This window comes from Oncorhynchus tshawytscha, linkage group LG10 (assembly GCF_018296145.1).
Source record: "Oncorhynchus tshawytscha isolate Ot180627B linkage group LG10, Otsh_v2.0, whole genome shotgun sequence".
Lineage (NCBI taxonomy): Eukaryota > Metazoa > Chordata > Actinopteri > Salmoniformes > Salmonidae > Oncorhynchus > Oncorhynchus tshawytscha.
The window spans coordinates 63,339,296-63,352,306 of NC_056438.1; the positions used below are offsets into that span (position 1 = coordinate 63,339,296).

At 39.0% G+C, this 13,011-nt stretch overlaps 1 protein-coding gene across 2 annotated transcripts in view; it reads left to right on the forward strand.

Moving 5' to 3' along the window:
- Nucleotides 1-6,276, forward strand: part of sntg1 (syntrophin, gamma 1) — a 38,455-nt gene extending 32,179 nt beyond the window's left edge. Inside the window, exons 14-19 of one of the 2 annotated variants that reach the window (XM_024435861.2) lie at nucleotides 1,029-1,145; nucleotides 2,049-2,120; nucleotides 2,998-3,150; nucleotides 3,514-3,606; nucleotides 5,059-5,169; nucleotides 5,353-6,276. In XM_024435861.2, coding sequence (XP_024291629.1) covers nucleotides 1,029-1,145; nucleotides 2,049-2,120; nucleotides 2,998-3,150; nucleotides 3,514-3,606; nucleotides 5,059-5,169; nucleotides 5,353-5,538 — 732 coding nt within the window. In that variant the 3' untranslated portion in view covers nucleotides 5,539-6,276. The remainder of the gene's footprint in view (nucleotides 1-1,028; nucleotides 1,146-2,048; nucleotides 2,121-2,997; nucleotides 3,151-3,513; nucleotides 3,607-5,058; nucleotides 5,170-5,352) is intronic. The other variant, XM_024435862.2, reaches the window with a different exon arrangement.
- Nucleotides 6,277-13,011: the final 6,735 nt, after the last annotated feature.

The window sequence follows — 13,011 nt, forward strand, 5'->3', positions numbered from 1 at the left end:
ACTACTACTAATACTACTACTACTACTAATACTAATACTACTACTACTGCTACCACTACCACTACTACTACTACTACTACTACTACTACTACTACTACTACTGCAACTACTACTACTACTAATAATAATAATAATAATACTACTACTACTACTACTACTACTGCTACCACTACCACTACCACTACCACTACTACTACTACTACTACTACTACTACTACTACTACTACTACTACTACTACTACTACTACTACTACTACTACTACTACCACTACTACTACTACTACTACTACTACTACTACTACTACTACTACTACTACTACTAATACTACTACTACTAATACTGCAACTACTACTACTAGTGCTACTTTTCTGCTACTACTACTACTACTACTACTATTTATACCATACAAGGGAATCCTTAACATTGTTAATAAATTATTATGACATAGCATTTTGTTCAATAGAAAATTCTCACAATATTATGTTGCATTCTTCTGTAGTACAGTTTACGGTCACAAAACAGACTTTGCCCAAAAGATGCTTCATCCTTTCATCTCTACTCCACTCGACATGGCTTACTGTACTAGAATATGTTCTCTGAATGTCAATCCAACCAGGTTGAATAGTCCACAGAACGGCCTGGTTGACTGGCAGGGCCAGTGCCAACTATTGCAGGGGGAGGCAGAATTTTTACACAATAAAGTCAAACCAGAATGAAATCATCAGGGAGAGAAGGCAACACATGTTTTCTTGCTTCCCACTTCACCACCAATCCCTCCTTCAGCCTAGACATGGATAGTTAGTTAGCTGTTTTCACAATGAATCAATCTCCTGCCAAACATTTTCACTGTGGCTCGTTGCAATCCTCTAGACTGATAAAAGTGCAGAAAGACTTGATGCCTGCTGCCTTCCCCTTTCTGCCTCTCTCCCTTTCCATTTGATCCACTCCTTCTTCTCTCTCTTTCTCTACCTCTCTTCCCTTTCCTTTTTCTCTCTCCTCTCTATCCCCCCCTCTCTCTCCCTGACAGATTATCTACATGGGCTGGGTAGATGAGAAGGAGCAGGACTCCGGTCAGGACCGAATGTACTCACCAAAATTCCTCGCCTTAAAGGGTTCCTCACTCTTCAAGTTCTCAGCACCTCCTGTACGCTTTATACACCCTCTTTCCTTAAGTAGCAATGGTAACACTATTTTATAGCCTGGTTTAAGCTGGTATTTACCTGGCATTTAACTAAGAAACTACGTGGCAACAATGGATACATTCTGGCACTTACCTACTAAATACCAGGCTGTAAAATAAACGGTTACCATATCAACTGATACAACTAGTTTCTGAAAATATGTGTCCAAAAATGATCAATGTTTCCAGGCAATAATGGAGTCCAACACACGTTCGCCACATTTTTTATGATCTATTAAACTATAAATGGACAGTGATTATAATTCCACACCTGATTGATGACCGTCTGTGTCCCATTGCTTGCCATTTGATTTATTATTATTAAGATAATTATGTTATGCCAACCATATCAGTAATTGTGGATATAGGCACAACTCAGAATAGGAGTTATTAGGACAACTGTGTTGCTGGTATTAAACTGAACTGTAGAACAAGGGACTATTTTTTAGTTTGAATGACTTCCTCAACTGCATGTGTCTGTGGCTAAAATCCGAATGAAATGGTTGTGTTGGAAACTTTGCACTGCACATTTGGTTTACGCTTGTCACTAGCTTTAAACATATCCTTTTGATGTTGGGATAGATGTAGCGTTATAGTTTGAACATGTGAACACAGTGTGTGCAGGAATTGGAATATAAAAGATTCAAGTTAAAGCAACTGAAACAGACCACTGTAATTACACTTCAAAAGATTTCAAAGGGATCCATCTGAATAAAATAAAAAACTCATGATGCATAGTGGAGAATGTTCCGTTTTTTTGGACTCTAGAGTGGAAGCAGGGTTTCATTACCCTGTGTGTGTAGTTTATTAATAAAATATGACGTGCAAGGTGTATTTATAAGGTGTATTTCATGTGGAATTTTGCAGGTGACTACATGGGACTGGACCAGGGCAGAGAAAAGCTACACCGTGTACGAGATCATGTGTAAAGTTTTGAAGGTAAGGCAACAACTTTTACGACGGAGATATGAGTAAAATGTTTAGGAAGTGCTGAGTAACAAATCTCCGGGTCTGTGTTTGAAAGACGACACATTAAAAAGAGAATAGATCTGTGCTATGTGTCTTTGCAAGGCTGGAGTTATTTTCTTGCAAAACTCACAACACTACTATTGGAAGCGGTTAGACTTTCTGAAACTCTGGCTGGTATTTAATCAAACAAAGCTCATTGAACTTTTCTGCAATGCACTTTCACAAGTGTGCTTGCTATGCACAGCAGTGTGTCTCAGGTGGGTGGAAGGAGTTGACATTTGGTTTAGAAATCCTCACAGCAGCGACTGCAGCTCCACCTCTTAATTTCTCACTCAGCCAGGTTCATTGTCACATACTGACTGATCTGGTCAATCGACCTACATCATGCACAGAACTGGTGATTCCTATAGTAAGTGTCAACTATTCCCTTCCTATCATAACATACTGCATTACACATCCAAAACAGCATTTCTGAACATGTGAAACAGCTTTTCTGAAGAAGCACAAAATGCATGTTGATAAAATTCCAGCCAATGTCTGTCACATCCCCACCGTGTATATCCAAGTTTCCTATCTGCTTACAGTACAGTATGAGTCTCTCATTGTCCCTTGTGCGCATTATCAGCATGACAGCAAGACCTGGGTTCAAATAATATGTGAAACATTTCAAATAAGTAAGCTGTGCTTGCCAGGGCCAATGAAACCAATTTGAATAGTACAAAAGTGCAAACCCTGCCCATCTGGCATACCAGGCAGGTTCAATAAATCCATTCAAAGCATTTGAAAGAAAACAAATACAATTTGAATCCAGGTGCGATGGCAGGTATGACTAACGTGGTTCTCTCAGGACAGTGACCTCTTGGACAAGCGGAAGCACTGCTTCAGCATCCAGACGGAGTGTGGAGAGGACATGTTCTACAGCGTAGAGCTGGAGTGTGAGCTGCTCATCTGGGAGAAGGCCTTTCAGATGGCTACTTTCCTGGAGGTGGAGAGAATACAGGTACACAGTATATAAGAGGCAGCACTTTTTCCTAAACCAATTTCGTGGCGGGGTACAATGGCCTCAGTCCAACATCCAGGCTCTCTGTCATCAAAATTGTCACTTGAAACAAATCAAACTATTTTAGGTGGGTTGGGAGTGGGGCAGAGCTAGGCGGGAGGGAACATCCTGCCTATAAAATGGTAGGCGAAACACTGAAAAGTAGTTAAGAGAAGCCGTGACATACTGTACCATACAGGCCAAGCCTGGTCATCCTCTCACAACGGATTTATGTTCAGTTGACATGTTTCACCTGTGGAAGGTTATGCTGTCTATTAAATATGCATCTTGTAACTAACATCATGCACCGTTGCCTCTCCGCAGTGTAAAACATACGCTTGCATCATGGAGAGCCACCTGATGGGGCTGACCGTAGACTTCAGCATGGGCTTTGTCTGCTTTGATGCTGCTTCAAAGGTAAGTTACATTACCGGTACATCAACATTCATTTGTCCAGAAGTCATACATGTAGATGAAGGACACATAGACATGAACACTGAGTTTCTCTAGCGTTACTTTAAAAGTAGAAGTAACCATGACACCATTACCTCCTGAGTGGCACAGCGGTCTAAGGCACTGCATCTCTGTGCCAGAGGCATCACTACAGACCCTGGTTCGATCCCAGGATGTATAACAACCGGCTGTGATCGGGAGTCCCATAGGGCGGTGCACAATTGGCCCAGCATTGTCCGGGTTAGGGGATGGTTTGCCCGGGGGGTAGGCCGTCATTGTAAATAAGAATTTGTTCTTAACTCACTTGCCTAGTAAAATAAAGGTAAAAAATATATGTTTTTAAAAATATAAACAATTATTTCACCTTTATTTAACCAGGTAGGCCAGTTGAGAACAAGTTCTCATTTACAACTGCGACCTGGCCAAGATAAAGCAAAGCAGTGTGACAAAAACAACAACACAGAGTTACACATAAACAAACGTACAGTCAATAGCGCAATAGAAAAAGATCTATGTACAGTGTGCAGATGTAGAAATGTTTTACCATTCAAATCTACTCTGTGGTGTTCCTAACTTATTCTGCACCGTGTGCATTTTGATAGACTGAGCACATTTGCTTTGATGGCTGGTCCCCTCCAGCCCAAATCCCTTACATTCTGCCTGCAGTTGACTTTGGCATTTTGCCAAGTCTGAGTGCCACAATAACTATTCCACTAGAACACATAATGTGGATGAACAGGACGCATCGACAGCTATATTGTTCCCTGTGTTTCTTGGCCTAATTCCTACACAGCAAAGCAAGTGGTTTTTCTCTCCCCAGAAAGTCTCACAGCAGCCTAGCCAACTGCTGACAGGCAGGGTATTGTTTACCAAAACAAGCATGAAAGTACAATTCATATTTAAACTGCAATTGTAAAACAATACACATGGTGGAGAATGTTTAATAATTCAATCAGATAGAAAACCGGCCTTGTCTTAAGCACTCAGTGTTCAGATCTGTGTGAAGCCCCTAGGGGAAAAAGTGTTGCTTACGATTGTAGGTTGTGTACATGGATGTCTTGTTTTGTATGGAATGTGTACTATGTACATTCATTTTATATTGCCAAAGCTTTTACATGTGCAAATTAGAGGGCAAATAAAGTTACATTCTATTTATGACCAAGAACAGACTCGTAGATTCAAATCAGCATTAAAAACAGGACATTGACGCTCATCATCCAAGGTTATGAACTTGCACCGTCTGGTACATTTGCAAATAATTAGGAAAAAAACCATGATGGGAATAATTTTGTTGTGGAAGATCAGAATAAGATTAGACCACAGATAATAATAATTAGAATGAAAGATAAGATAACAACGAGAAAGAGAAGGTAATGTTCTTTATAAACCCCTTTCAACTGTATTTACTCTATACAGGCGGTGCTGTGGAGATACAAATTCTCCCAACTGAAAGGATCGTCTGATGATGGGAAGAGCAAGATCAAATTTCTGTTCCAAAATCAGGACAATAAAGCAATTGAAGCCAAGGTAACAAACATATGCTGTATCTCTGATTTAAATTAAATTAGCCAATAGTTATATATTTTCTTGTGCTTTTTTTGGCCATTATCACCTGATACCAATTAAAACAGATAAATCATACATAAGAAATGTTTAATTCATTATTATCCCAAAACATGAATATGTTAGTGTCTGTCTTTTGTTCCACAGGAGCTGGAATTTTCTAACCTCTTTGCCGTGCTGCACTGTATCCATGCATTCTTTGCTGCCAAAGTTGCTTGCCTGGATCCGATGTTTGTGGAGAGTCAAGGTGCTGCGACGACCGCTGGGGGGGTTTCCACGCTCACCAGTGTCTCCTGTAATACACAGACATCCAGAATCAAATACTCCATCTGACAGAGCCTGCTCAGCCCCTTTCCTTATCCCTCTCTCCCAAGTCCCCCCTCTCCCCTAAGACACTGCACTTTTACTACATCATGGCCTAGAGAGGCAGAGGAGAGACCACAAACGAGTGTGTTATACTGTATCCAAAGCCGTCTAATGAACAAGGACATGTGAATCCAACATTTGAAGTATTATTGACAGAACTCTTTTTTTTCCTTCCGAAAGACACATTTGATATTTCATCAGAGAAAAGGAAGCTAGCTGTGTGAACTTTTTGACCAGTACATTGTACTGTACTTCGAAGAACATTGTAACACGAAGGAGTGAGTGCAGAACCAATGGACATAGAATGGATGGATGGATGATTATAAACATTCTGAATTCAGTTATTTGTCTTTGGTCAGATCCCCAGGCACCTTTCACAATGATTCACACGTGTTGTTGACACTGTTGTTAAACATAACATGATCGTGTTGCCAAGGCGACAAAGCAGACAAACTGTTTTCTACAATATTCAATCCGCTTCTCAAAGGTTTAAGTAGATTTTTGAAAAGGTAGACATACAGTATAAGGATGGTGACTATAAACAAATTGTTTTCTTCTTTTCGACCAAAGAAGATTTAAAGAAGACTTCATTTGATTTCTGATGATTATAGCAATTATAAGGATGGTCAGTTGGTATTGCCATAATTTATCATTGGAAATGTGAGCCTGATAAGAAAAAAAAACAGAACAATAGTTTCACCTCTGTACAAATTAATTCAAGGCAAGACCATAAACAGAGCCACACAAAAAAACATGTCCCCCTCTCTCTTTTCATGGATATTGAGTAATGATTAGATTAATACATATGGATTAGATGGCATCATGGCAGTGTAAACTGCAATGTTACATAGTTAAGTAGTTTTCACCTTTGTGTGGTTGTATAATGAAGTTGAAAGCACTTCATATTCTCTAACCTATGTGTTTTGATTTATCTGAAAACATCTTTTAATTCAACGAAGAAACACTGAAATATGTGTGTATTATGGATTATACACAAATATGAAATTAATCAACCTCATGGCACCTTTGAATTGTTTTGTTGTTGCCCATGACGTGGTTATAGTCCAGCTATAAATATAAATCACATCATGTCAAATTGTATACGATTTCCTTTCAACACGACAGGGTCATATAGAGAGGGAATGACTCAGGTTATAGATAGCTTTTTTTTTTGAGCATAGCTTTTTTTATTGATGTTGAGGAGAGGACAGGGATGAGTGCTGCTATGATGAGTCTGTCAGAGAGGCAATCGAGAGGTGTTTTTAATCAAGGCATTCAGCAAACAGTAATCCTTCACACACCCAACCTGGACCCGGATTATGAAGAACGGATTTCACAAAGTGAATCATTGAGAATGATTTTGACGAAGCGCTACAGCCAACATAGTCAGTCAGATTCAGAACATGTGTTTGTGTGAAAATGTCTACACCTGGTCCTGCACTCACTGGAAGATATTGCTCTAAATACAATTCACTGAAATGAATGAAACCCTTTCTGTAATTACATTTTTTTCTGCTAATCTTGATGATGTAAATAAAGGTTGACATCCAAATGAACAAAAGGGGAATAATGAATATGGGCGATTACTTGAGGGATTACTTAAAAGAATTAGGACATCCATTAATTTGATGCGTTCCACAGAGAATACATAGTTGATAACCTCATGCTCTCTTTACCAAGTTCAATGACGATGAACAATATTGACCCATGATTAAAAAGATGCTGTCTCTGTTATGTCAGTGTAAAAATGGTGACCATAAGTACCACATTGCTAGCAGATTCTAATATGTCCCAAAGCACTTAGAAAAGCCTATTTAAACTGTGTCCATCCACTCTAAAGTCAAAATCGATTTGAAAATATTGTAGTCTGTCAACTAATCCAAAAATATATTTTGAAAGGCTTCGACTCAGAGTGCTGTATGAAGTCATGTGCTTGACCACCATTCCCTTCAGTTTCACTAAGTATAAGGCTTCAGAGGACAACATGAAATGGGGGTGAGGAAGAGCATAACAAGTTGGTTATCTGACATAAGTGTAGAAAGAGAAAGTGGTGCTGTAGATTCTATGCAAAGAAAGTTGAAGAGGCACTGTGTTGTGCTTTACATATAGCCTAGATCTCTTTCACACACTCTTGGCTTGGAACACTTCAAAACAAGAGATTGATGTGGTGGCTTTTATTTTTGGGCAAATGATAGCTGTTTTATTAACAAATATATAGTGTACTACTTAATAAATAAAATGTTTTATAACACGGGGCTGATTTGAGATAATAGATACATTGTTTGACAGTAAAGTCAGAGATGGTGGCAAATCATTTTTTCCCCCAAACTTGTCAATAATGTATTTTATATCACCACTGAATGAGCCAATGTTACTTTATAAAACAACAACATTATTGACTATTTTTTGGTTACAGTCAGGGCTGGGCTAGTGCTGGGTTAAGGTTGTTCCTATGCTTATTTTCTACAGAAAGAAATGAGATGAGAATGGTTAAACCACGACTCACTGAGTCTTGGCCAAGTGGAATAATGAAAAAGACTTGGGTGAGAAAAGCTGTGGGACTCTGCGGCAGTGGGAAGGCATTAATGATTCAAACAGAGGCAACGTGAAGACTGTGACCTTTACTTTGTGTGTGCTGAAACATGTACATAGTGAACAACAGACACAATTTCAAAAATGTACTACCAGCGTACTTTCAAATATCAACATGAGCCTGATAAGAAAAAAAAACTGAACAATAGTTTCACCTCTGTACAAATTAATTCAAGGCAAGACCATAAAATTGGCTTGGAATTGTGTCTTTACTGTGGGGACCATTTGGGGAAGCAAACAGAATTGTGTCTTTACTGTGGGGACCATTTGGGGAACCAAACAATCCTATCAAGTGTTAACGTACATATGATAATACATCACATCTGGTGCATGGGGTGACCCAAAATCTCAAGGACTAGGTCTCATAAATTATGTTCAACACATTAACTTTGCAGTTTTACCCATAGTAAATGTATTTTCAACACAGTTTCATGTGTGTACATAATTGAGCATTTGCATTTTTCAGAGATAAGATGACTATCAAAATTACAGTTGCTTTTGAGCCATAAGGCCCTGCTACGTATACAGCATGTGCTAGTTAGTCAATTCTGTGTTAATGCTTACAATTCAAAAAGCTACACAGTATCACGTCTTCATAAAAATACAATAACCAATATAGAAATCAACCAACTCCATTTCAAACCCAAATATTAAACACCACACGAGAATGAGATGGAAGGCATGTTGAGCCATAGGACTAACACCGGTGGAGTTTGGACCTAGCCTACATACAAGCACATTCCACAGTGCCTTGTGACAGCAAGAGGGCACTACAACAACAAACAAATCAAACCCAATCCAAATGATTTTACAGACAGTATCAACATAACCATCTACTTTACTGTTGTCATGTTAATACAAAATAGAACCTCAATAATATATCAACAGCTATAATTTCAATGCTTTCAAAGCAAGATCAATCATCAGTTTCCAAGTATGTGATAAAACTGAAAAATATCAACACAAATGTAACATCTATCAATGAACATGGGCATGCTATTCTTTTTCAAGCATTAATGGAATGTACTGTAAAAGCACTGCATCATTCTTAGAAGTCACTATGGTCAGAATCAGGGCCGGTTAGCGCCCCCGGAAGCTAGGGGTCTCAACTTACTATTGAGAATAAGAACAATAGAATACACCAAGTGCAATTTAGAAATGTGAAAATGTGCATTTTGAAATATGCATCAGCAGTTTCTCTTATATCAGTCACTCAAATAGCCATGTCAGCAAACAAATTTTGATTGGTAATTAGTCTAGCCAACTATCTAAACTTGTAGTAATCATGGCCAAATAATTGTTTTCTCTCCCCCCCATGGCAAAATGTGTAGAATTGCCAAAAACTTGCTTTAAAACTGAAACATTTCCTCTATACCCCATGGAAGAATTTGTAGAATTGCAAGAAATTAACTTTAAAACTACACATTTTCTCTCCACCATCAAGAGGGGGGTCACTAAAATGGTTTGCCGTGAGCTGGGGGGCCCTCCAACCAAATCTCGCTTAGGGCCCACAAAAGGCTAGTCAGAATGTCCCCATTTACTTTGCCATAAAACCAGAGTCACTTGACAGGGAGCGGATAATGTGATGGGGTGAATTGGCACTTTAAAAGCTATCACTTAAAAAGGGAGTTTCACAAGAAAATTCTAACTGATACATGTACAGCTACATGACTCGTATATAATGTGTCTCGTACATTGCTCTAGTCCAAAATAAAAAAATACATACAGAAAAAGTCTAAAGTTTGGACACACCTACTCATTCAAGGGTTTTTCTACATTTTTCTACATTGTAGAATAATAGTGAATACATTGAAACTATGAAATAACACATATGGAATCATGTAGTAACTAAAAAAGTGTATTTGAGATTCTTCAAAGTAGCCACCCTTTGACTTGTTGACAGCTTTGCACACTCTTGACATTCTCTCAACCAGCTTCATGAGGAATGCTTTTCCAACAGTCTTGAAGGAGTTCCCACATATGCTGACCACTTGTAGGCTGCTTTTCCTTCACTCTGCGGTCCAACTCATCCCAAACCATCTCAATTGGGTTGAGGTCGGGTGATTGTGGAGGCCAGGTCATCTGATTCAGCACTCTCTTTCTTGGTCAAATAGCCTTTACACAGCCTGGAGGTGTGTTTTAGGTCATTGTCCTGTTGAAAAACAAATGATAGTCCCACTAAGCACAAACCAGATGGGATGGTATATTGCTGCAGAATGCTGTGGTAGCCATGCTGGTTAAGTGTGCCTTAAATTCTAAATAAATTAGTGTCACCAGCAAAGCAACCCCAAAACCATCCCACCTCCTCCTCCCTGCTTCACGGTGGAAACCACACAAGCGGAGATCATTCGTTCACCTACTTTGTGTTTCACAAAGACAGCATTTGGAACCAAAAATCTCAAATTTGGACTCATCAGACCAAAGGACAGATTTCCACCGGTCTAATGTCCATTGCTCATGTTTCTTAGTACAAGCAAGTCTCTTCTTCTTATTGATGTCCTTTAGTAGTGGTTTCTTTGCAGCAATTTGACCATGAAGGCCTGACTCACGCAGTCTCCTCAGAACAGTTGATGTTGAGATGTGTCTGTTACTTGAACTCTGAGAAGCATTTATTTGGGCTGCAATTTCTGAGGCTGGTAGCTCTAATGAACTTATCCTCTGCAGCTAGAGGTAACTCTGGGTTTTCCTTTCCTGTGGCGGTCCTCATGAGAGCCAGTTTCATCATACCGTTTGATGGATTTTGCGACTGCACTTGAAGAAACTTAAAGTTCTTTAAATGTTCCAGATTAAGACATGAAGGTCAGTCAAAGTAATGATGGACTGTCATTTCTCTTTGCTCATTTAAGTGGTTCTTGCCATAATATGGACTTGGTCTTTTACCAAATAGGGCTATCTTCTGTGTACTACCCCTACCTTGTCACAAGACAACTGTTTGGCTCAAACGCATTAAGAAGGAACAAAATTCCACAAATTAACTTTTAACAATGAACACCTGTTAAATTAAATGCATTCTAGGTGACTACCTCATGAAGCTGGTTGAGAAAATGCCAAGAGTGTGCAAAGCTGTCATCAAGGCAAAGGGTGGCTACTTTGAAGAATCTAAAATATTAAATATATTTTGATTTGTTTAACACCTTCTTGGTTACTACCTGATTCCATATGTGTTATTTCATAGTTTTGATGTCTTCACTATTATTCTACAATGTAGAAGATAGTACAAATAAAAACCCTGGATTGAGTAGGTGTGTCCAAACTTTAACTGGTACTGTACATCAAACCCAGGATGGCAGGTCTATTTTCATGATTTAGGATTTAACAGAATTGGGTGCTTGTTATTGTGAATACTGCCACAGTCCAGAAATAGAAGGATCCCAAAATCTCCACATTATAGTGACTTTGCTGCTACAAATAGAAATGTGGTACTATGCAATGTATTGTGAGTTTTTGTGTCATGACCCGCCTCGGGCCATTTGTTGTGGTTTAAAACCACAGTACATATTTTCATACCAGAAAGTAATAGTACATTTATGTTGTGTTTACCAAAGCTGACAAACATTATCTTTCAGAGAAGCCATAACACTTACTAATCACTGCACATCAGTGGAGGCCAGTGAAGGGAGGACAGTTCATGGTAATGACTGGAATTAAATGATATCAAATACATGGAGACCATGTAATACATGTGTTATTGTTCTTCCCATCGAGGACCACTTTGGAAACAAGCGTTTTAATTAATACTTTCAAGTGATATCCTCTGGATCCACATTGTGCATTTTGTTGTATATGTCTGTTCCCCAAAATAAATTAAATTCAGTGTGTTAGATATTGCTCCATTCCAAACATTACTATGAGCCTGTCCTCCTGTTAGATACTGCTCCATTCCAAACATTACTATGAACCTGTCCTCCTGTTAGATATTGCTCCATTCCAAACATTACTATGAGCCTGTCCTCCTGTTAGATACTGCTCCATTCCAAACATTACTATGAGCCTGTCCTCCTGTTAGATACTGCTCCATTCCAAACATTACTATGAGCCTGTCCTCCTGTTAGATATTGCTCCATTCCAAACATTACTATGAGCCTGTCCTCCTGTTAGATATTGCTCCATTCCAAACATTACTATGAGCCTGTCCTCCTGTTAGATATTGCTCCATTCCAAACATTACTATGAGCCTGTCCTCCTGTTAGATATTGCTCCATTCCAAACATTACTATGAGCCTGTCCTCCTGTTAGATATTGCTCCATTCCAAACATTACTATGAGCCTGTCCTCCTGTTAGATACGGCTCCATTCCAAACATTACTATGAGCCTGTCCTCCTGTTAGATACTGCTCCATTCCAAACATTACTATGAGCCTGTCCTCCTGTTTGAAGTGACATCAGTCACCACTGTAGTACAGGATTATTATTATTGTTATTATACGAGTCCTATACCCGTGACTTTATGGGTCTTCAGTGTTGACATACAGTAAGTGATTCAAGGTCTAGATAAAGACCTGGAGATGATGTGTGGGGGAAAGATTTCTTGAAACCAGAATCAATATGTTTTCATTCACCATTAGAAAAATCTTAATTCATCAGATTCCCCGTTCGCCTAACTGCTGGTATGATAATTGCAAACCCTTTGCACGTCAACAAAGAAGAGGGAAAAATAAGTCTGGCGGACGAAACATTCAAGGCAATAAAAATGTATCACCAAGTTAAGTTAAAATGCCTATTACGTACAAAGTGAGAGAAAGCAAGAGGATAGAACCATTCTAAAGAAATACTTGAGATTTAAAAATGCGGTACAAAATAAATGCCAAACCAATCTCCCAATGAGCTCTCATCGTCACACAGCATTAC